The sequence below is a fragment of the Pelobates fuscus genome, chromosome 3 (assembly GCF_036172605.1).
Source record: "Pelobates fuscus isolate aPelFus1 chromosome 3, aPelFus1.pri, whole genome shotgun sequence".
Taxonomy (NCBI): Eukaryota; Metazoa; Chordata; class Amphibia; order Anura; family Pelobatidae; genus Pelobates; species Pelobates fuscus.
In genome coordinates, this window is record NC_086319.1 from 424,429,935 (window position 1) to 424,456,049 (window position 26,115).

The 26,115-nt window shown below is 44.5% G+C and overlaps 1 protein-coding gene across 1 annotated transcript in view; it reads left to right on the plus strand.

Annotated features, from left to right (window-relative positions):
* Positions 1–26,115, plus strand: part of LOC134602092 (uncharacterized) — a 78,513-nt gene that overhangs the window by 33,588 nt on the left and 18,810 nt on the right. The window contains exons 4-7 of the mRNA XM_063446592.1: positions 7,230–7,257; positions 17,186–17,370; positions 17,988–18,143; positions 19,801–19,962. Of these exons, the coding sequence (XP_063302662.1) occupies positions 7,230–7,257; positions 17,186–17,370; positions 17,988–18,143; positions 19,801–19,962 (531 nt within the window). The remainder of the gene's footprint in view (positions 1–7,229; positions 7,258–17,185; positions 17,371–17,987; positions 18,144–19,800; positions 19,963–26,115) is intronic.

Below are 26,115 nucleotides of genomic sequence, written 5' to 3' on the forward strand. Positions count from 1 at the left end.
AAGCGACGGGATCGTACTACACAGCAAGAGGCATTCAGCAGGAATTAAAGGACTGAATGGAAACGGATTATACCCTCTTGAAACGGGATACGCTAAAAGAGTTACTGGAAGCGAGAGGGAGGATAGCAAGCAACAAAACAAAGGCTATCCTAATCGCAGAACTCATGGAAGGAGACAGAGTCGCAGCTGCTGCAGCACCTCCAAGGGAGGGGGAAGAAACTGAGTTTACCAGAGAATATCGGGCCAGGATGGCTCTATTCTCACCAGCCATGGCAGCACAGAAAGCAGACCAGGTGTACAACGATGTACAGGCTCTCTTTATGCAGCGATCAGCGCAGGGAAGCGCAACATCAGCCCCCACCCCGCCAGCGAAAGCTAAAATACCGTACCAGGTATTCAAGGCGTTTAATGATACCGAGGGGGACATTGATGGCTATTTACAGAACTTTGAACTTTTGTGCCAGCTGCATGCCATTAGCCCTGAAGAACAGGTACGAGTGCTAGCGGGAAACCTATCCGGCCGCGCAGCAGATGCCTACCGAGCTATGCCGGCGGAGGATATCCGAGACTATCAGAAGGTAAAACAAACCTTGCTCGCACGGTATGCCATTACACCTGAAGCATACCGAACACAGTTCCGGGAATTACCCAAATCAGCAAAAGACTCGCATGCAGAATTTGCACACCGCCTACAACGGGCAGCTAACGGGTGGCTTGAGGCAGCCAAAGCCGTCACGGCCCAAGAGATCAAGCAGTTGATGATGCTGGAACAGTTCTACAACCGTTTGTCTCCACAGTTACAGATCTGGGTAAGAGACCGTAAGCCCCGTACTCTGCATGAGGCCGCTCAACTAGCAGATGAGCATCAGGACTCCCGGCGGGAACAGCAGTTCTCCAGTAGAGTGCAACCTACGCCCGCTGTTCCCCAGCTTACCCCAGCAAATCCACCCCGACCAGGGGGACCTACCAGTCCCAACCCCCCAGGTACAACAACCGGGCGTCTGTCCGGTGCCATGCATGTAACCAGCTGGGTCACATGCAACGAGACTGTCCCCAAAACCGGGCCAGGCCAGCCTGGACCCCTCAACGACCACCAACCAACCCCCGAGCGGCGGTACACTGCTATCAAGGCCGGCCCTGGGCTCAACCTTTCACCTCTACCCAAATAGAAGAACCCTTGGGCACCCTCCATGAGGTAAACCCAGTCCAGGCGGCCTCAGACAACCGCCAGGGCCACCGGCAAGTGGTCCATGTGGAGGGCAAGCGGCTGGAGGGGTTAAGAGATTCTGGGGCCACCATCACTCTGGTACGGAACCATTTAGTGGCCCCGAACCATCTCACTGGGGATTGTATTGCAGTTTGAGTGGCAGGGGGAGCTATCTACAAGGTACCCACTGCTAAACTACATTTGGACTGGGGAGCGGGGGCCGGACAAATTGAAGTGGGGATGATGCAGGATCTACCTGCCGATGTGATTTTGGGGAACGATTTGGGGGAGCTAACTTCCGCTTTTGTTACCCGGCCTCCTCCACAGGAAGCTTACCCGGTCGTCACCCTCCAACAGGCTCGCACCACGGCACCCCACCTTGACTCTGAGGCTCAGGTAAGCACAAACCCCCCTGATCACACTGTATTACCCTGGGCTGCCCCATTAGAATTTGGTAGCGAGGTCGCCCTGGACCCGTCCCTACAAGTTTACAAGGACAGGATAGATAAAGACCAGACTGGCAGAGAGGGGGAGAGATATGCTTGGGATAAGGGGTTATTATACCGGTATGCCGAAAAGGTAGTAGCCGGATCCATTCCTGTACCCATTAAACAGTTAATTGTGCCTCGAAAGTATCGACGAGAGTTAATGCGGATCGCCCACGACATTCCCATGTCCGGACACCTAGGGATCAGCCGAACCAAACATCGGCTATTACAGAACTTCTTCTGGCCAGGGATATCACAGGACATTAAGCAGTACTGTAATACCTGTGATACCTGTCAGAGAGTAGGAAAGCGGGGGGACCGATACAAGGCCAAACTACACACCCTGCCCATTATTGAAGAACCCTTTAGCCGGGTAGCGGTAGACATTATCGGACCACTGAGACAAAAAAGCCCGTCCGGTAAGAAATACATATTGACCGTGGTAGACTATGCCACTAGATACCCCGAAGCAGTAGCCCTGACGAATGTACACGCAGAGACCATAGTAGACGCCCTCATGCGTATATTTACCCGTATGGGGATCCCCCGGGAGATCATTTCAGATCAGGGTACCCAATTCACGGCTGAGGTCACGCAACAGCTGTGGAAAGTATGCGGGGTCCGAGCTATCCTTAATTCCCCATACCACCCCCAGTCCAATGGCCTCTGCGAACGGTTTAATGGGACCTTAAAACAAATGATCCGCACGTTCGTAGCCACTCAGAAGAAATGGGAGCGGTTCTTACCCCATCTCCTGTTCGCCTACCGAGAGGTGCCCCAAGAATCCACGGGGTTCTCTCCCTTCGAACTGTTGTTCGGAAGGAGGGTAAGGGGACCCCTAGACCTAATAAGGGAACACTGGGAGGGGGGAACGACCATTGACGGCACCCCTATCGTACCCTATGTGTTGGAGTTTCGGAACCGCCTGGAGGAATTGACCCGGGCTGTGCGCAACAACCTCCAGGCGGCCCAGACACGCCAGCGCCAATGGTATGATAAGGGAGCCAGGGACCGCAGCTTTCAGGTCGGCCAGAAAGTACTAGTCCTACGCCCTGTCCCTACTGACAAGCTGCAGGCTTCCTGGCGGGGCCCATTCAAGGTGGTAGAGCAGGTCTGCGATACCACCTATATAATCGGCCCCTGCGCCGGGACCGGGGACAGACGCATGTTCCATGTGAACATGCTGAAGCCCTACCACGAGCGCACAGAGGAAGTATCCGCCATCTGCGCCTCGGCTGCAGAGGACACAGATAACCTACCCCTCCCTGACATGCTGGCCCGAGGAACGCTACAAGAGGATCTCGCAGCCGTACAGCTAGGAGACCGCTTGAATCCCCAAGAAAAAGCTCAGGCCCAAAGTTTAATTAGGGAAAAAGGAGCCACTTTTTCCAACCTCCCGGGGTATACCCCGTTAGCTACCCATCGGGTAGAAACCCTAGACCCGATCCCACTCCGTCAACCACCATACCGCATTCCCGAAGCAGTGAGGGGGAACATGTACAAGGAATTGAAGGAAATGTTGCAGTTAGGGGTAATTGAGCATTCCGATAGCCCCTGGGCATCCCCCGTAGTACTCGTGCCGAAGCGGGATGGAACTACCCGCTCCTGTGTAGATTACCGGAGGCTCAATGATAAAACCATATCCGATGCCTATCCCATGCCCCGGATAGACGAGCTATTAGACAAAATGGCTAGGGGGAAATACTTAACCACCATTGATCTGTGTAAAGGGTATTGGCAAATTCCTCTAGCCGAGGACGCCATCCCCAAGTCGGCCTTCGTCACCCCATTTGGCCTGTACCAATTCCGGGTCATGCCATTTGGGATGAAGAACGCCCCGGCCACCTTCCAGAGGATGGTGGACCGACTATTGGACGGGTTTCAGGAATATGCTTGCGCCTATCTAGACGACATAGCCATCTTTAGTTACTCCTGGACCGATCATCTAGACCATATCGGAGCAGTACTAGACCGCATCCGGGAAGCCGGACTGACCCTCAAGCCCAGTAAATGTCATATAGGGATGGCCGAGGTCCAATACCTCGGACACCGAGTAGGCAGCGGCCACCAAAAACCCGAACCAGCCAAAATAGAGGCCGTGGCTAAATGGCCAACCCCCCGCACTAAAACCCAGGTACTAGCCTTTTTGGGGACGGCAGGATATTACCGAAAGCTTGTACCTAACTACAGCGCCCTAGCCAAGCCCCTTACCGACTTGACCCGCAAGAACCTTCCCAAACTAGTAGTATGGGCCCCAGAGTGTGAGCAGGCCTTCCAACTCCTAAAAAATGCCCTTGTTAATGCCCCTGTGTTGGCTGCTCCCGATCCGACTAAACGCTTTCTCGTCCATACAGACGCCTCAATGTTCGGATTGGGAGCAGTACTGAGCCAGATCGGAGCCGATGGCGGTGAACACCCAGTAGCTTACCTCAGCCGAAAGCTTTTACCCAGAGAAGTAAGCTACGCCGCCATCGAAAAGGAATGCCTTGCCGTGGTGTGGGCCCTCAAGAAACTACAGCCCTATTTGTATGGACAAACATTTTCCCTGCTCACAGATCACAACCCGTTGGTCTGGCTGAACCGGGTGTCAGGAGACAATGCCAGACTGCTGCGCTGGAGCTTAGCGCTTCAGCCCTTTGATTTCAATATCCAATATCGCCCGGGGAAGCTCAATGGAAATGCTGACGGGTTATCCCGACAAACGGAACTAGACAAGTGATCTGTGGGTACTCCTCCAGACATCCCCAAGCCGATCCGTTGGGATCAGACTGTGTATGCTGGCTTGGTTCTGGGGGAGCATTGTGGCAGAAGCAGCCACCCGAAACTCGTATTTTCAATGTTATGTGTCCCTAACTCCATATGTCAATGTATATTGTATATTGTGCCAGCATGTTACGAAAGAACCGAGGTGCACATACCGTTATTGGGTCCGTGGGTGGCCGCCGTTCGCCTAATCTCCACGTGGCGGCGGCCATCTTAACTGCCGAACAGCGGTGTTTGGTCGTCGAGCGTCTGGAACTAAAATCGGACGCTCGACTACCCAGACACCGCTCAGACCTCCAGGATCCCCAAATCGTATGATCCAAACTGCCGAACGGCCCGCCGTTCGGTAGTTTGCATTCCCCAGTTTAGGGGATTCATCCGAACCAAAGATTGGGGTCGGATGGCTGAGCTATTCGGCACTTTCTAGGCAGTGAAGTAGACCGACTACAGGGCCAGAATCTATGGAGCCGTTTTCGGCTACTGTGTCCCTGCAGTCGGTCAAATCTTTAAATACCTGTAACTCCCGAACCCCTGGTCTGATCTGGGTGAAATTTGAATATGTTACTCACCCAGAGCAGACCTACCAGGGGACCCCTCGTTTATCCTCGTACCCCCCGTATTTAGGGGTCATTCAGAAACTGGGGAAAACTCGGTTCCCTCTAATTAATTTACCTGCTAATCTAAGGGGAGGAGAGGGAGGGGAGGTGATTGTGAGGTGATTGGTTGTTTTGAGTTACCTCCCTTGCATGGGAAAAAGCCATAAAAGAAATTGTGTGAATAAAGCTGACAGTTGACCTCCAAGCTATGTGTCGTCTAGTTCTTGGAGGGAAGGGCTTGTAACCACGCTACCCGTTTGATACCTGTATTGGATTGCTGTTCCTGTCTACCAGCGGAGCTACTTTGGATCGTACCTCTACTCCGCTACACCCAGATAGCTGGGATCTGAGCGCACAAAACTACCGAATAGCGCGCAGATCCTATTCACAAAGTACAATTGCCATGGAGCTAAAGTCTTTCCCATAGTCTTTCATTATATGAATAGGCTCCATGGTATAGCTATCTGGGGTATCACATTCCCATGAAGTCTGGTCCATAGTCCAAAGGCAGCAGGCGGGCAACCAGGCTTCTCCAGTTCACAGTGGCGAAGTTGGTTTCGGCACATGTGTCATGGCTAAGTGCTGGTGTAGGTGTGCCATGGCTGAGTGCTGGTGGTAGGTGTGTCATGGCTGAGTGCTGGTGGTAGGTGTGTCATGGCTGAGTGCTGGAGTAGGTGTGTCATGGCTCGATGCTGGTGGTAGGTGTCATGGCTGAGTGCTGGTGTAGGTGTGTCATGGCTGGGTGCTGGTGGTAGGTGTGTCATGGCTGAGTGCTGGTGTAGGTGTGCCATGGCTGAGTGCTGGTGGTAGGTGTGTCATGGCTGAGTGCTGGTGGTAGGTGTGTCATGGCTGAGTGCTGGAGTAGGTGTGTCATGGCTGGGTGCTGGAGTAGGTGTGTCATGGCTGAGTGCTGGTATAGGTGTGCCATGGCTGAGTGCTGGTGGTAGGTGTGTCATGGCTGGGAGCTGGTGGTAGGTGTGTCATGCCTGAGTGCTGGTGTAGGTGTGCCATGGCTGAGTGCTGGTGGTAGGTGTGTCATGGCTGAGTGCTGGAGTAGGTGTGTCATGGCTCGGTGCTGGTGGTAGGTGTGTCATGGCTGAGTGCTGGTATAGGTGTGCCATTGCTGAGTGCTGGTGGTAGGTGTGTCATGGCTGAGTGCTGTTGGTACGTGTGTCAGGGCTGGGTGCTGTTGGTACGTGTGTCAGGGCTGGGTGCTGGTGTAGGTGTGTCATGGCTGGGTGCTTGTGGTAGGTGTGTCATGTCTGGGTGCTTGTGGTAGGTGTGCCATGTCTGAGTGCTGGTGTAGGTGTGTCATGTCTGGGTGCTTGTAGTAGGTGTGTCATGGCTGGGTGCTGGTGTAGGTGTGCCATGTCTGAGTGCTGGTGTAGGTGTGTCATGGCTGGGTGCTGGTGTAGGTGTGTCATGGCTGAGTGCTGGAGTAGGTGTGCCGTGTCTGAGTGCTGGTGTAGGTGTGTCATGGCTGGGTGCTGGTGTACGTGTGTCATGGCTGAGTGCTGGTGTAGGTGTGTCATGGCTGAGTGCTGGAGTAGGTGTGCCATGTCTGAGTGCTGGTGTAGGTGTGTCATGGCTGGGTGCTGGTGTAGGTGTGTCATGGCTGGGTGCTGGTGTAGGTGTGTCACGGCTGGGTGCTGGTGGTAGGTGTGTCATGGCTGGGTGCTGGTGTAGGTGTGTCATGGCTGGGTGCTGGTGGTAGGTGTGTCATGGCTGAGTGCTGGTGTAGGTGTGTCATGGCTGGGTGCTGGTGGTAGGTGTGTCATGGCTGATTGCTGGTGTAGGTGTGTCATGGCTGGGTGCTGGTGGTAGGTGTGTCATGGCTGAGTGCTGGTGTAGGTGTGCCATGTCTGAGTGCTGGTGTAGGTGTGTCATGGCTGAGTGCTGGTGTAGGTGTGTCATGGTTGGATGCTGGTGTAGGTGTGTCATGGCTGAGTGCTGGTGTAGGTGTGTAATGGCTGGGTGCTGGTGGTAGGTGTGTCATGGCTGAGTGCTGGTGTAGGTGTGTAATGGCTGGGTGCTGGTGGTAGGTGTGTCATGGCTGGGTGCTGGGGTAGGTGTGTCATGTCTGGGTGCTTGTGGTAGGTGTGCCATGTCTGGGTGCTGGGGGTAGGTTTGCTCTGACAGGGGGTAGATTATCCTAACTAGTCTCTCTCTTTTCAGGTTGATAAGGTCCATGTTAAAGAAACACGTAAGTAATACATTTCTCTCCTGTTCTCCCCAGCCCAGGTAACGGTGCTTTCCCTACTCATCACTTATATAATAATATTATAAAAAATTTGTTCTGACACTTGTTACATTACTTCAGTACTCTTACTTACTCCTCCTTACTCTTACATACTCCTTATTACTCTCTGTTACTCTTACATACTCCTTATTACTCTCCGTTACTCTTACTTACTCCTCCTTACTCTTACATACTCCTTATTACTCTCCGTTACTCTTACTTACTCCTCCCTACTCTTACATACTCTTTATTACTCTTCGTTACTCTTACTTACTCCTCCTTACTCTTACATACTCCTTATTACTCTCCGTTACTCTTACTTACTCCTCCCTACTCTTACATACTCCTTATTACTCTTTGTTACTCTTACTTACTCCTCCCTACTCTTACATACTCCTTATTACTCTCTGTTACTCTTACATACTCCTTATTACTCTTCGTTACTATTACTTGCTCCTTATTACTCTTACTTACTCCTTATTACTCTTCGTTACTCTTACTCTTACTTACTCCTTATTACTCTTCGTTACTCTTGCTTGCTCCTTATTACTCTTACATATTACGTATTACTCTTCTTTACTCTTACTTGCTCCTTATTACTCTTACATACTCCTTATTACTCTTACTTATATCTTACAACTCTTACTTTTACATACTCCTTATCACTCTCTGTGACAGACCCATCTGTATAGCCTAAGATTGCTGGTTCGTCTGTTTGCCCCTTTTTCATCTAATTGCCTGTCCGTATACCCCTGTTCGTTTATTTCCTGAAAGAACCGATTAAAACTACCGAACGGACGGACACCCGGGAGAGAAGTGTGCTGCTGGTTAACCTCTTGGTCCCAATTAGAACGTTGTGGTTAACCGCAGACACCTCTCCATTCCAACCGTATTCAGGATGGCCGTCGTTCGTATGCCGACCACGAGGCGGTGGCCATTTTACACCATGAGAAAGACCAGCGGTGTTCGGCACAGATTCTATGGAACTAAAAACGGACACTCTTTCTGCCGAACACCGCTAAAATTACCGACCACCCTTCTCAGTCGACAAGGCATACGAACACCGGCTGTTCGGGAGTTTGGATTGCACTGATGGACTTAACCCAGATTGACGTCCCATGGAGTCAATCACATACTGAAAGACTGTAAGAGACTTTGACTCCATGGCGATTGAACTGTACGGGATCTGAGCGCTATTCGCTAAGAATATGCACCCAGATCCAGGCTATCTGGGGATACGTTGCACGAATGTAATAGGTTCGATATTTATAAACTTATTCATTTTTACATGGTTTTTATGCATAAGTTAAAATGGCGATTTGCCTCTGTCCTGGAGATAATTTAATTACTTCTTGATTATCTCCAGGGCAGAGGGGAGGAGACCGGAATGCATTGTGGGAATATTTTGTGCCATATGTCTGTCTGCGATAACAGTCTCCAATTTGGTCCCCTAGGGGAGTGTTCACCAAGTGGGAGACCTGCATAAATACGGGCGGGTAGCCCACAGTAAAGCCAGTTCTTGTTTTACCCTCTATGCGGAGCTTGGTCTCGTTATTGGAGGCGGTATTTACTACACGGCTAGAGACTGATTATTGGGAACGTAAGCCGCTTGGATGTTATATTTGATCGGCTGTTAGCCGCGGTTCGTGGATTTCGTATTCGTGAGTTTTGGGATCCGTACGGGTCCCTGTCGGGAGACTGGTACATTCCCCTGGTTGCAGTTCGTACGGTTGGAGGATACGAATGGAGATTGCATTATTGGCAGAGGAGAAGTTTAACTAAACGGCGCTTTTACTCCTTTATGCCAGAGGGGTCTTAAAGGACCACTCTAGGCACCCAGACTACTTCAGCTTAATGAAGTGGTCTGGGTGCGAGGTTCAGCTAGGGTTAACCCAATTTTTTATAAACATAGCAGTTTCACAGAAACTGCTATGTTTATAAATTGGTTAAGCCTTCCCCCTAATCCTCTAGTGGCTGTCTCATTGACAGCCGCTAGAAGCACTTGCGTGATTCTCACTGTGAAAATCACAGTGGGAGCACACAAGCGTCCATAGGAAAGCATTATGAATGCTTTCCTATGCGACCGGCTGAATGCGCGTGCAGCTCTTGCCGAGAGGAGGAGGAGAGCTCCCCGCCCAGCGCTGGAAAAAGGTAAGTTTTACCCCTTTTCCCCTTTCCAGAGCCGGGCGGGAGGGGTACCCTTTAACACTCTCCGTTACTCTTACATACTCCTTATTACTCTCCGTTACTCTTACTTACTCCTTATTACTCTCCGTTACTCTTACTTACTCCTTATTACTCTCCGTTACTCTTACTTACTTCTTATTACTCTGTTACTCTTACTTGCTCCTTATTACTCTTTCATACTCCTTATTACTCTTACCTATTCCTCACAACTCTTACTTACTCTTACATACTCCTTATTACTCTCCGTTACTCTTACATACTCCTTATTACTCTCTGTTACTCTTACTAGCTCCTTATTACTCTCCGTTATTCTTACCTACTTCTTATTACTCTTACTTACTCCTTATTACTCTCTGTTACGCTTACTTACTCCGTATTACTCTCTGTTACTCTTACTTGCTCCTTATTACTCTCCGTTACTCTTACTTACTTCTTATTACTCTTACATACTCCTTATTACTCTCTGTTACTCGTACTTGCTCCATATTACTCTTACATAATCCTTATTACTCTTACTTATTCCTTACAACTCTTACTTACTCTTACATACTCCTTATTACTCTCCGTTACTCTTACTCACTCCGTATTACTCTCTGTTACTCTTACTTACTTCTTATTACTCTCCGTTACTCTTACATACTTCTTATTACTCTTACTTATTCCTTACAATTCTTACTTATTCCTACATACTCCTTATTACTCTTACCTATTCCTCACAACTCTTACTTACTCTTACATACTCCTTATTACTCTCCGTTATTCTTACACACTCCTTATTACTCTCTGTTACTCTTACTTGCTCTTTATTACTCTCCGTTATTCTTACCTACTTCTTATTACTCTTACTTACTCCTTATTACTCTCCGTTACTCTTACTTACTCCGTATTACTCTCTGTTACTCTTACTTGCTCCTTATTACTCTCCGTTACTCTTACATACTCCTTATTACTCTCCGTTACTCTTACTTACTCCTTATTACTCTCCGTTACTCTTACTTACTTCTTATTACTCTGTTACTCTTACTTGCTCCTTATTACTCTTTCATACTCCTTATTACTCTTACCTATTCCTCACAACTCTTACTTACTCTTACATACTCCTTATTACTCTCCATTACTCTTACATACTCCTTATTACTCTCTGTTACTCTTACTAGCTCCTTATTACTCTCCGTTATTCTTACCTACTTCTTATTACTCTTACTTACTCCTTATTACTCTCCGTTACGCTTACTTACTCCGTATTACTCTCTGTTACTCTTACTTGCTCCTTATTACTCTCCGTTACTCTTACTTACTTCTTATTACTCTTACATACTCCTTATTACTCTCTGTTACTCGTACTTGCTCCATATTACTCTTACATAATCCTTATTACTCTTACTTATTCCTTACAACTCTTACTTACTCTTACATACTCCTTATTACTCTCCGTTACTCTTACTTACTCCTTATTACTCTTCGTTACTCTTACTCACTCCGTATTACTCTCTGTTACTCTTACTTACTTCTTATTACTCTCCGTTACTCTTACATACTTCTTATTACTCTTACTTATTCCTTACAATTCTTACTTATTCCTACATACTCCTTATTACTCTTACCTATTCCTCACAACTCTTACTTACTCTTACATACTCCTTATTACTCTCCGTTATTCTTACACACTCCTTATTACTCTCTGTTACTCTTACTTGCTCTTTATTACTCTCCGTTACTCTTACTTACTTCTTATTACTCTCTGTTACTCTTACTTACTTCTTATTACTCTTACTTACTCCTTATTACTCTTACTTATTCCTTACAATTCTTACATACTCCTTATTACTCTCTGTTACTCTTACTTGCTTCTTATTACTCTCCGTTACTCTTACTTGCTCCTTATTATTCTTACATACTCCTTATTACTCTTACTTATTCCTTACAACTCTTACTTATTCCTACATACTCCTTATTACTCTTACTTATTCCTTACAACTCTTACTTACTCTTACATACTCCTTATTACTCTCCGTTACTCTTACATACTCCTTATTACGCTCTGTTACTCTTACTTGATCCATATTACTCTCTGTTACTCTTACTTACTTCTTATTACTCTCCGTTACTCTTACTTACTTCTTATTACTCTGTTACTCTTACTTGCTCCTTATTACTCTTACATACTCCTTATTACTCTTACCTATTCCTCACAACTCTTACTTACTCTTACATACTCCTTATTACTCTCTGTTACTCTTACTTGCTCTTTATTACTCTCCATTACTCTTACTTACTCCTTATTACTCTCTGTTACTCTTACATACTCCTTATTACTCTTAATTATTCCTTACAACTCTTACTTACTCCTTATTACTCTTACAACTCTTACTTACTCTTACATACTCCTTATTACTCTCTGTTACTCTTACTTACTCCGTATTACTCTCTGTTACTCTTACTTACTTCTTATTACTCTCCGTTACTCTTACTTACTTCTTATTACTCTGTTACTCTTACTTGCTCCTTATTACTCTTACATACTCCTTATTACTCTTACCTATTCCTCACAACTCTTACTTACTCTTACATACTCCTTATTACTCTCTGTTACTCTTACTTGCTCTTTATTACTCTCCATTACTCTTACTTACTCCTTATTACTCTCTGTTACTCTTACATACTCCTTATTACTCTTACTTATTCCTTACAACTCTTACTTACTCTTACATACTCCTTATTACTCTCTGTTACTCTTACTTGCTCTTTATTACTCTTACATACTCCGTATTACTCTCCGTTACTCTTACTTACTTCTTATTACTCTGTTACTCGTACTTGCTCCTTATTACTCTCCATTACTCTTACTTACTCCGTATTACTCTCCGTTACTCTTACATACTCCTTATTACTATTCGTTACTCTTACTTACTCCTTATTACTCTCCGTTACTCTTACTTACTTCTTATTACTCTGTTACTCTTACTTGCTCCTTATTACTCTTTCATACTCCTTATTACTCTTACCTATTCCTCACAACTCTTACTTACTCTTACATACTCCGTATTACTCTCTGTTACTCTTACATACTCCTTATTACTCTCTGTAACTCTTACTAGCTCATTATTACTCTCCGTTATTCTTACCTACTTCTTATTACTCGTACTTACTCCTTATTACTCTCCGTTACTCTTACTTACTCCGTATTACTCTCTGTTACTCTTACTTGCTCCTTATTACTCTTACATACTCCTTATTACTCTCTGTTACTCTTACTTGCTACATATTACTCTTACATAATCCTTATTACTCTTACTTATTCCTTACAACTCTTACTTACTCTTACATACTCCTTGTTACTCTCCGTTACTCTTACTTATTCCTTATTACTCTCCGTTACTCTTACTCACTCCGTACTCTCTGTTACTCTTACTTACTTCTTATTACTCTCCGTTACTCTTACATACTTCTTATTACTCTTACTTATTCCTTACAATTCTTACTTATTCCTACATACTCCTTATTACTCTTACCTATTCCTCACAACTCTTACTTACTCTTACATACTCCTTATTACTCTCCGTTATTCTTACACACTCCTTATTACTCTCTGTTACTCTTACATACTCCTTATTACTCTCTGTTACTCTTACTTGCTTTTTATTACTCTCCGTTACTCTTACTTACTTCTTATTACTCTCTGTTACTCTTACTTACTTATTATTACTCTTACTTACTCCTTATAACTCTTCGTTACTCTTACTTGCTCCATATTACTCTTACATACTCCTTATTACTCTTACTTATTCCTTACAACTCGTACTTACTCTTACATACTCCTTATTACTCTCTGTTACTCTTACTTGCTTCTTATTACTCTCCGTTACTCTTACTTGCTCCTTATTACTCTTACATACTCTTTATTACTCTTACTTATTCCTTACAACTCTTACTTACTCTTACATACTCCTTATTACTCTCCGTTACTCTTACATACTCCTTATTACTCTCTGTTACTCTTACTTGCTCCATATTACTCTTACATATTCCTTATTACTCTTACTTATTCCTTACAACTCTTACTTACTCCTTATTACTCTTACTTATTCCTTACAACTCTTACTTACTCTTACATACTCCTTATTACTCTCCGTTACTCTTACTTACTCCGTATTACTCTCTGTTACTCTTACTTACTTCTTATTACTCTCCGTTACTCTTACTTACTTCTTATTACTCTGTTACTCTTACTTGCTCCTTATTACTCTTACCTATTCCTCACAACTCTTATTTACTCTTACATACTCCTTATTACTCTCCGTTACTCTTACATACTCCTTATTACTCTCTGTTACTCTTACATACTCCTTATTACTCTCCGTTACTCTTACATACTCCTTATTACTCTCCGTTACTCTTACATACTCCTTATTACTCTTACTTATTCCTTACAACTCTTACTTACTCTTACATACTCCTTATTACTCTCCATTACTCTTACTTACTTCTTATTACTCTTTGTTACCCTTATTTACTCTTTATTACTCTTACAACTATGCATTACTCTTACTTACTATGTATTACCCTTTCCTACTCTTACTTACTCCTTATTACTCTCTGTTACTCGTACTTGCTCCTTATTACTCTTACTTACTCTTACTTACTTCTTATTACGCTCCGTTACTCTTACTCCTTATTACTCTTTGTTACTCTTCCTTACTTCTTGTTACTCTTACTTCCTCCTTATTACGCTTTGTTACTCTTATTTACTCTTTATTACTCTTCCTTACTCTTCCTTTCTCCGCATTACTCTTCATTGCTCTTACTCCTTACAACTATTCATTACTCTTACTTACTCCTTACTGCTCTTCCTTACACTTATCTGTCTCATTCAACATTCAACATGTGGAATCTCTATTCAGATATAATGATTTAGTGATTTTAGCGGTTAAGTGTGAGAGTAGGTTATAGTCATATGATATATAGAACAGACAAGAGAAGTAATGAGGAGAGCTCCTCGTATTCCCGGGGTGCTCCACCTCACCACTACTACCCCTTGATAGATATCCAATAGTAGAAGCTTAAAAACTGACAACCTTTATTGAAACAAACAATAATAATTTTATAAGTCTCCAACACACTCATAAACAAATTAGTGAACAACACACACCCTCATATACCATAAGTGGTAAAAAATAATAATAAAACAACGACTAGAGACTAAACATCTAACTGGTAAAGTATTCAAGCATTTTCCTTGTGTAAGCAGATAAGTCACAATGTATCAGAGCAGTGCAGCTCAATGTAAATATGTCACAGTATATCAGAGTAATACCACTCTTGTATAATTAAGTGAGACAATTGAGCACACTGACAAAAAATTGTCTATCAAGGAAAAATAGCCTGTTAATGGTTAATTGTAATATATAGCAGGAGATCTCCCCTTTGCATGGATCAAGTAGGGAAAAAAGGAAATAAAAAATAATAAGTAAATAAATGACATAAGCACAGAAAAACTCTTCCAACAGATCCCTAATTAAACACTGACCTCCAGTAGTAGGGAGAAAAACCTCCTAATATTAAGTCTAGTAGAGGTTAAATCGAAAGGATAGGGAGATGAGAGGTAGAGGAAATAAATCGGTTAAAGAAAGTGCTGTCTAGACTGAGTCCATTGTACAGAAAACAGGCTCAGTCACTACACTTAACATATGTCATAAATCCCTTAGGTACATTTTAAAGTTAAAGATCTCTTGTGGGGGTATCCTGCTAGCTGTAGTCTCAGTCAGTAGAGGCCATGACCAAAAACATTAAGTCATAGCCAAATAGTAGTACAGGTCGTCCTGCTCAGGTCGCCCAACGCGCGTTTCGGCGGTATAACCGCCTTTCTCAAGGGCAGGTAGCTGGCCATATATATATTTTACTGTATAATCGTATGATATATATTTACTACATTTTACTATTTTACTAAATAATCATATAATATTATTATTATTATTATTATTATTATTATTGCCATTTATACAGCGCCAAGAGATTCCGTAGCGCTTTACAATATTATGAGAGGGGGGATGCAACTATAAATAGGACAATTACATGAAAACTTACAGGAACGATAGGTTGAAGAGGACCCTGCTCAAACGAGCTTACATTCTATAGGAGGTGGGGTATAAGACACGTTAGGACAGGAATTTGCAGTCAAACAAGGTGGAGTGAGGCAGAGCTGGTGGAGAGAGTAGAGTGCTGCCCTTTAGGAGAGAGCAAGGGACAGGTATGTGAGGTAGAGGTTACTCTGGGAGGCCATAAACTTTCCTAAGAGATGGGTTTTAAGTCACTTCTTAAAGGATTGAAGACTAGGGAGGGTCTGATGGCGGTAGGCAGGCTATTCCAAAGGAAGGGAGTCGCCCGCGAGAAGTCCTGCAAGCGTGAGTTGGCCGTACGGGTGTGAGCAGCGGACAGGAGAAGGTAACCGGCAGAGCGGAGAGACTGAGAAGGGGCATACCTATGGATCTGTGAAGATATAAAAGAGGGGCTATAATTATTCAGTGCTTTATAGGTAAGGGTTAGCACTTTGAATTGACTCCTATAGCATACAGGAAGCCAATGTAAGGACTGACAGAGGGGAGAGGTGTGAGAGAAACGACTAGAGAGGAAAATCAATCTGGTGGCAGCGTTCATTACAGATTGTAGTGGGGCAATACGGCTATTGGGAAGACCAATTAGGAGAGGGTTACAATAATCCATGTGGGAAATTACTAGAACATGGACAAGCTCCTTGGTAGCATCTTGCGTAAGAAAGGGGCGGATGCGGGCTATGTTTTTAAGATGGAATCTACAGGATTTGGCAACATGCTGGATGTGTGTCTCAAAGGTGAGGCCAGAATCAAGTATGACGCCAAGACAGCGCGCTTGCAAGGATGGACTGATGTGAATACCAATAACTTGAAGGGAGAGCGAAAGAGGAGGATCAGTATTAGGAGGAGGAAAGACAAGGAGTTCAGTTTTAGAGAGATTGAGTTTCAGAATGCGCGAGGACATCCAGTCAGAGATGGAAGATTGGTCTCGTCACAAACTGTTTATCTCTACTCCCTCCCTTGGCCCATTTCCCATGCCATTTCTACTGCAAGCCTCTACAATTCTACTCGGCTCAACCCAGCCACCCGCCCACCCAGGCTCCTTCTAAATTTATAGCATGCTCCTCCAGCTGTTTAAAATTCTCACTCACTTACCTCTTCATTTCCTCTATATTCTACCAATAGCTGCAACTCTCTGTTTACTTATTTAGCCATCACTTCCAAATTTCCCCTGCTACCTACGTCTCAAATTCCCACGGTATCCTTTAGATTGTAAGCTCACAGGGTATCTACCTATGCACTTTGTATAAAAGATCTTAAATGGCTAGATTTCAGCTTACGGGCAGGGCCCTCTCTACCTTTTGTATTTGTGTGTGTGTATATTGTATGTTCTCCACTAATTGTACAGCGCTGCGGAGTCTGTTGACGCTTTAAAAATATCAGTAATAAATAAAATATATAAATAAAATATTCCGATGGCGCTTCACTCATTATGTGCTTTGTCTCCATCTGGTTACATAAATAGCTTCCAGTTTATGGGAATGTTTTTTTATCTCATACAGTCTGATTGTGTGAGCTCCACAAGGGACATACTGTAAATTCTTCATGTTACTTTTCCATTGTTTGTGGGTTTACACAGCGCTCTAACCCTACAGGAGAAAGCTTATTCCAGAGTTACAGTACGTTCGACTTGCTAACTGCTGATGATAGGCTGGTGTACAGGGCAGAGGAACAAAGAGATTGCTGCGGACCAAGATTTGACATTCGGATTCGGGACATTCAGGGATATGACGTCTTCAATGCTCTTCTCCCCTCAGACTTCTGTAGCTGTGAGACAAGGGTAAGGCGATATAACAGACTCTTTATATTGATTGTATGATCCTGTACAAAATGCAAATAATACCAGAGTCAGAGAGGTTCATTAACTGCTGTGAACATCGACCATCGTTTAACTAGCTGCTGCCATCCAAAACACCTAACCTCATCAATTAGCCCTGTGAGTGCCGGGGTGGACCCAATTTCTATATGTCTCTGAAGTTCGAAAAAACTGAAAGCATTTTTTAACTGAAGACAAATAACGAAGAGAACCAAAACCTCTTTCTGGACTCTACTCTTATACTGAACAGTTGATCCAAGAAGAAATTCGATCACCATTATGGAGTAAAGAATAATTTTTCCTATTTGTGTAGAATACTTGGCCATCGCTTCAAATTACGTTTTGCCTTCTTTTGGATCAACGGCATAAAATGTGTTTAAAAGTTGAATTCGATACACTTGATATATACAATTAATCTTAATTTCATGCATTGATTTCCAATCATAGTATTTAACAGGAGGTCACAGATATTTAAGAAGGAGAATATTGACCTCACCATGCAACCACGTTATTATTACTTGTACTGATCTACCGCAATCAGAGGCCGCGCCTCATAGTGATTCCATTTCCTTGTGTTTTAGATGGTAGTTTCTGTCCCTACTGGTATGCCATTGGGCTACATAGACAAAAGTTGGGGCAGTTTAACCTCATCCTTCACGCTGTTGACATCTCTTGGAGAACCTTCTCTCAAAGTACATGGCGGTGGATGGAGCTTTATGTCTGACAAAAACTACGAGGTAAGTGTTTCACATCTCTTCTCTGTGGGCGCAGTAAATTAATTTGTTTCTGGGTTAGGTGAGCTCATTAGGCTAGTACTAACAGGTCCCGAGATTGCAGCCTCTTTACCCCTACAAGAGGGACCAAATGCTGTTCTGCTAATACAGGGGTTCCAGAGACCCCACTTACCTTCTGTGGTGAAAGTTATCTCACCACAGGCTCTTTGAGGGGCCTGCTGGCCAGCCTCTTGCCAAAAGACTACGGGCCCTTTAAAAACGTATGTGATTTATGTACTTTTGTACTCCAGAAAGAGACACCGACCGTTACCACTAATTCCCTGGAACTGTTTTGGGCATAGGACCATGTGCACGGTCGGTCAAAACTATGACTTTCATGGAAATCCCAAACCCCTGAACCGTTCTAGGTTATTTTTGGATATGTTGGTCCAAAAATGGGCTATTAGGGGATGTGTTTTGGGGGTACTTTTGGGATATTGTAAAATGTATGTTTTCCGTGCCTGGAGATAATTGAGTTTAGTACAGTTCCTGACTCAATTATCTCTCAGGCACAGGGTAGCGATTACCCTGTTTTGTGTGGGAGTGTCCTGGACCTGAGAGTCAATGCCATTACAGTGTGTACTTTGTCATAGTCCCCTCGTAGTTCCAGTGGGTAATGCCCCTGGAATATGTTACAGAAAACCACCTTCATGGGGACCTGCATATAAGGCCAGTTGTGGCTGCCATTAAACAGTTCCTCTTCACCCTCATCTCATGTGTGGAGGGGACAGCTATATTTACTCTGCGGATTGCTATAATCACTATACTCCCTTGGATTACAACACTTGCTCTTATAAGAGCAGCCTGCTTTACTCTCTGGACTAGGAGAGGTCTACCCACTGGAAGCTGGATCCTGGTTTTGGGTCCAGGGTGGATGGAGGACAGCGAGACTCCAACCAAGCTATAATGCTGGCTGTAAGGTTTACGGTGTCTTGTGAAGTGCTTAGGAGTACTCGGTGTTGCTAGGAAGCAGCGATTGGCGGAGGCACACAGATGGGGTGCCAGGGGGACTGCAACACCTTCCATACGCTATGTATAGATACATACGAACTTACCTACATTCCAAAAAAATGGGCAAAATACATATCCTCTGGAGACTTAAAGGAATGCTTAAGTGATTATGATTCAAGGAGTGCCCTGGTACTTCCCCCAGCATGGTTAGATAATGGTTTGCCTTCTTACCAGGGATCTGCCGGTGTCATTCTCAGCATCCTGTCCAGCTGACAGCTCTCTTCCCAGAGGTAAGGTCTCAGCGCTTTGGCTGAGAGTGATCAGCTGCATGGCAAGGTTTCGGAAGTCCTTAGCAGAATCTTCTGGCTATCAAGGAGGCTGATGTTTGCCCTCAGTGGTAAGAAGTCAGTCAGACCATTGCCAAATGGCTTGACTACTTACTTTGGTAGAGCACGAGGGCAATCATGGCACCATAACCACTACAATGCATGGCAGTGAGCCTTATGCTTCGAGTGTTCCTTTAAATAAAGATTGGTGTTTTACTCATTACTCATAGATAATATCATCTCCCAGCCTCAGGTCTTCACAGCCATTCCCTCTTTAACTTGCTCCACCTACTTCTGGAAAAAACAGTCCAGTGAATTAAGTGAAAACACATTAATCTTTTCAGATTACAGCGTACAACGATAATGTCGTTTTGGGCGTCATCACTCATGTATGGCGAGGAGTACGAAAGGAAATGCTCAGCAGCAAAGACTACTACACTATTCAGTTCCCGAGTGATCTCGACGTTAAAATCAAAGCATTATTGGTGGCCTGCGCAATGCTTATAGTGAGTATATACCCGGACTCTGTAAAGTGAGTATATGGATATATTTCTCTCTGTATAGTGAGTATATATTTCTCTCTGGCTCTGTATGTATTGCATTATTTTTATTATAATAATATTAATAAATCCAGCCTGAAGGGGTCAGGAAAAGAGTTAGAATCAAGGAAGTCAGTCAGTCTCATGCACAAAACCACCTCAGGGATCTTGGATGCAATCTGTAGTACGAGATAGAGTGGTGGTTGGATGGGGAGTTCGGGTCAGGGGTTGGCTATTTTAGATTTGGGTTTCTGGTTGCAGTGTCTAAGGGTGCAGAAAATACACCAGAGGAGAGGGAGAGATTAAATATTTTAGTGAGAGGTAGAGAAAGAGATGGAGACGGAGGGAGCAGGATTGAGAAAACAGGTGGTGGGGTGGAAGGACCTGTAGCAGAGAAGAAATTGCTTCTTGAGTAGTGTCTGTGAATGAACATAGGATAAAGGATCTAGTTGGGATGGAGTATGTGTTGGTATGGCTGTGAGACAGATTAGAGACCTCCAGTGAAATTAGCAAGAGTATACAACAGAAGAAGGTGTGGTAAGGTGAGTAGGGGACGAGTGGCATCAGGGTGATGGAGAGTGGTTAAAGTGTGAAAGAGGGGTTCTACTATACTGTAGTATAGTATATTCAGTATAATAGTAACTGTAGTATATTTAGTATAATAGTAGTAACAGTAGTATAGTATATGTAGTATAGTAGTAGTAACCGTAGAATATTATATATAGTATAATAGAAGTAACTGTAGTATAGTATATGCGGTATAATAGCAGTAACTGTAGTATAGTATATGTAGTATAGTAGTAGTTACTGTAGTATAGTATATGTAGTATAGTAGTCGTAACTGTAGTATAGTGTATACAGTATATGTAGTAGTAGTAACTGTAGTATAGTATATGTAGTAAAGTAGTAACTGTAGTATAGTAAATTTAGTATAGTAGTAGTAACTGTAGTATAATATATGTAGTATAGTAGTAGTAACTGTAGAATATTATATACAGTCAGGTCAATAAATATTGGGACCTCAACACAATTATAATCTTTTTGGCTCTATACACCACCACAATGGATTTGAAATGAAATGAACAAGATGTGCTTTAACTGCAGACTTTCAGCTTTAATTTGAGGGTATTTACATCCAAATCAGGTGAACGGTGTAGGAATTACAACAGTTTGTATATGTGCCTCCCACTTTTCAAGGGACCAAAAGTAATGGGACAATTGGCTGCTCAGCTGTTCCATTGTCAGGTGTGTGTTATTCCCTCATTATCCCATTTACAAGGAGCAGATAAAAGGTCCAGAGTTCATTTCAAGTGTGCTATTTGCATTTGGAATCTGTTGCTGTCAACTCTCAATATGAGATCCAAAGAGCTGTCACTATCAGTGAAGCAAGCCATCATTAGGCTGAAAAAACAAAACAAACCCATCAGAGAGATAGCAAAAACATTAGGTGTGGCCAAATCAACTGTTTGGAACATCCTTAAAAAGAAAGAACGCACTGGTGACCTCAGCAACACCAAAAGACCCGGAAACCCACGGAAAACAACTGTGGTGGATGACCGAAGAATTCTTTCCCTGGTGAAGAAAACACCCTTCACAACAGTTGGTCAGATCAAGAACACTCTCCAGGAGGTAGGTGTATATGTGTGAAAGTCAACAATCAAGAGAAGACTTCACAGAGTGAATACAGAGGGTTCACCACAAGATGTAAACCATTGGTGAGCCTCAAAAACAGGAAGGCCAAACAACATCTGAAAAAGCCTTCACAGTTCTCGAACAGCATCCTATGGACAAATGAGGCCAAGATCAACTTGTACCAGAGAGATGGGAAGAGAAGAGTATGGAGAAGGAAAGGAACTGCTCATGATCCAAAGCATACCACCTAATCAGTGAAGCATGGTGGTGGTAGTGTGGTGTGGTGGAACTGGTTCTCTTATATTTATTGATGATGTGACTGCTGACAAAAGCAGCAAGATGAATTCTGAAGTGTTTCGGGCAATATTATCTGCTCATATTCAGTCAAATGCTTCAGAACTCATTGGACGGCGCTTCACAGTGCAGATGGACAATGACCCGAAGCATACTGCAAAAGCAACCAAAGAGTTTTTTTAAGGGAAAGAAGTGGAATGTTATGCAATGGCCAAGTCAATCACCTGACCTCTAATCCAATTGAGCATGCATTTCACTTGATGAAGACAAAACTGAAGGGAAAACAAGCAGTAACTGAAGACAGTTGCAGTAGAGGCCTGGCAGAGCATCACCAGGGATGAAACCCAGCATCTGGTGATGTCTACGCGTTCCAGACTTCAGTCTGTAATTGACTGCAAAGGATTTGCAACCAAGTATTAAAAAGTGAAAGTTTGATTTATGACTGTTAAACTGTCCCATTACTTTTGGTCCCTTAAAAAGTGGGAGGCACATATACAAACTGTTGTAATTCCTACACCGTTCACCTGATTTGGATGTAAATACCCTCAATTAAAGCTGAAAGTCTGCAGTTAAAGCACGTCTTGTTTGTTTCATTTCAAACCAATTTTGTTGGTGTATAGAGCCAAAAAGATTAGAATTGTGTCAATGTCCCAATATTTAAGGACTTGACTGTATAGTATAATAGTAGTAACTGTAGTATAGTATATGTAGTATAGTAATAGTAACCGTAGTATAATATATGTAGTATAGTAGTAGTAACTGTAGTATAGTATATATAGTATATGTAGAAGTAGTAACTGTAGTATAATATATGTAGTATAGTAGTAGTAACTGTAAAATATTATATATAGTATGATAGAAGTAACTGTAGTATGGTATATGCAGTATAATAGTAGTAACTGTAGTATAGTATATGTAGTATAGTAGTAGTAACTGTAGTATAATATATGTAGTATAGTAGTAGTAACTGTAGTATAATATATGTAGTATAGTAGTAGTAACTGTAGTATAATATATGTAGTATAGTAGTAGTAACTGTAAAATATTATATATAGTATGATAGAAGTAACTGTAGTATGGTATATGCAGTATAATAGTAGTAACTGTAGTATAGTATATGTAGTATAGTAGTAGTAACTGTAGTATAATATATGTAGTATAGTAGTAGTAACTGTAGTATAGTATATATAGTATAGTAGCAGTAGTAACTGTAGTATAATATATGTAGTGTAGTGTGGCGAAACCAACCTCGCCACTGGGCCCTGGAGAAGCCTGTTTGCTAGCCTCCTACCTGCTGACTATGGCCCCTGGGTTATTTGGGGCATATTGTACTGTATATTGCTGCTACTGGCCCTTTAAAATCAGAGATGGACATATTGGGACTTTTTGGGATTGTGGCGAAACCGACCTCGCCACGTGTCCTTGGAGGGGGCTGATTGCCCGCCTCTTGCCTTTGGACTATGGACCAGACTTTATGGGAATGTGATACCCCAGATAGCTATACCATGGAGCCTATTCATATAATGAAAGACTATGGGAAAGACTTTAGCTCCATGGCAATTGTACTGTGTGAGTAGGATCTGCGCGCTATTCGGTAGTTTTGTGCGCGCAGATCCCAGCTATCTGGGGATAGGTGAAATGTCTGTGTGTTATGTGTAGAAGGTGAATTTATGTATTTTAAAGTGTTTTACTGTGTTTGTGTCCCCATGTGCTTAATGGAGTCTGTCTCTGTGCTGGGAGATAATTGAATTACTTCTCCAGCACAGAGAAGGCCCTGTAAACCTGGAAAGCTAGGGGTTTTAAAAGATACTTTACTAACTTTTGAACCCCTGGTCTGATCCATGCCATTTTGGAAATGTTGTCCCCCTGAATAAGGGCTATCCAGCGATGCTGGATTTAAAGGTGTACCCCCGGTTTTTGGGGTACATCCAGAACTTGGCTGGAAAAGTGTACCGGATAATTGGGTTTAATGTTATCTGAGGGGAGGGGATGTGTGGGCTGAACCATGTATGTGATTGGTTAATTTCATCCTCCCCCTGGGAGTGTCCTGTATGTATCTGTTTGTAATAAAAGCCAGGCTGGATGTGCCAGTCCAGAGTTCCTGTTTTACCCTCAAAGTGATGTGTCGTCTCATTATTGGGGGGAAGGATTTATTGCATGCTGTTCCAGTTGACTGCTAGGAGTACAAGCCTATTCATATGGTTCCTATTCAATGGTCTACAGCATTCATATGCTTGGGAGAATTTAAAGCTTTCTCGGATTCGGTGATTGTGGTGTCGGCTAGAGTGCTTGGAGTCCTCAGGAAGCACTAGGAGCATCCATTAACGGAGGTACTCAGTCGGGGTGCCAGGCGATCCGTTACATTGGTGGCAAGCGGTGGGATGGCGGAGCAGCTCGGAGACACAGTTCGTTTGGAGTTACAAAGTAAGGGTAACGCTAGTATTCATACAGCACCCCTGGTCACAGCAAACATGACCTATCGCTTTGAGGGCGACGCGTACCGGGACGAGGTCATGAGACGATTAACCAGATATGGCCCGAATCCTTCAATAGAGGCGGTTATGGCAACCGTGCGCAAGTTGGATGCGGAGAATCGAGCGGCATGGGAATGTGAGTGCCGATTGCGGAGATTGGGCCTGTGGCCAATTGGTCTCTCTGCCCAGCGGCAGTGTGAGTTACAGGGAGCTGAAGGTGTCGTCCTTCCTCCCCAGCGGCAGTCTATGGTTCAGGGAGAGGAGCCTGTTATTCCCTCTCCCCAGCGGCAGCACAGCTCACCAAGGGGAGATAGTAAGCCCCTCACCAGCGCAGATGGGACCGTGGTCTCTGCGGCCAAGCTACATGGAGCGGAAGGGGCCGTCCTTGCTTCCCAGCGGCAGTGTGATTTGTTGGGAATTGGGAGCCCAGTCTCCATTCCCCAGGAGCAGAGTGTCCAGCAGGGAAGAGAGAGCCCAGTCTCCTTTCCCCAGCAGCAGGACACTGTATTGGGAGTAGAGACAGTCGGTCTCCCTCCACAGAGTATAGAAGTATGTAGGGGAGAGGAGCTTGCTACCACCTCTCCCCAGCAGCGGATCAGTAAAGTGCAGGGAGAGGAGAGCAGCGTCCTCCCTCCCCAGCGGCAGGCTGAGTTACAGGGGGCAGAGGTAGTTGGTCCTACCCCCCAGCAGCAGCGTGATTTATTGGGAATTGGGAGCCCAGTCTCCATTCCCCAGCGGCAGGCTGAGTTACAGGGGGCAGAGGTAGTTGGTCCTACCCCCCAGCAGCAGCGTGATTTTTTGGGAATAGAGAGCCCAGTCTCCTTTCCCCAGCAGCAGGACACTGAATTGGGAGGAGAGACAGTCGGTCTCCCTCCACAAAGACTGAAAGGATGCGTGGGAGAGGAGATTGTTACCACCTCTCCCCAGCGGCAGAGTGTTCTAATGGGAGAGGAGCTGGTTACCACCTCTCCCCAGCGGCAGCTTAATGTACCAGGGGGAGACTGTAAGGCCCACAACTGTGCAGATGGGACTGTGGTCTCTGCACCTACAGCACAGGGGGTAAGGACAGTCAGTCCTGTCCCCCAGCAACAAGGCTGCTTAGCCAAACAGCAGCGGAGCTATGTATCCAAAGGGGAGACAGTCGGTCTCCAGCAGCAGAGCTGTGCAGCTAAAGAGGAGACAGTCGGTCTCCAGCAACCAGGCTCCAACCAGACTACTCCCGTGGTAGTGCTGGCACCAGGACAGAGTACCGCTGGTCTCTGCCCCCTCAGCAACCCACCAAGGCAGCCTACCAGTCCCCCACACAGCCGTGGTAAGGCACCTGGACATGGACAATATTCTCCCTTACCCAGGTGTAGTAACCATTTATTGCGGGTGGGCTGTACTGCTGTTTCTGTCTTGTGGGTGGGCTGCTGGACTAACAAGGGCACTGACCGGCAAAAGGTCAGGTACCCTGTTAGTCTGTTTGGAAAAGGGGAGAAATGTGGCGAAACCAACCTCGCCACTGGGCCCTGGAGAAGCCTGTTTGCTAGCCTCCTACCTGCTGACTATGGCCCCTGGTTTATTTGGGGCATATTGTACTTTATATTGCTGCTACTGGCCCTTTTAAAATCATCGATGGACATATTGGGACTTTTTGGGATTGTGGCGAAACCGACCTCGCCACGTGTCCTTGGAGGGGGCTGATTGCCCGCCTCTTGCCTTTGGACTATGGACCAGA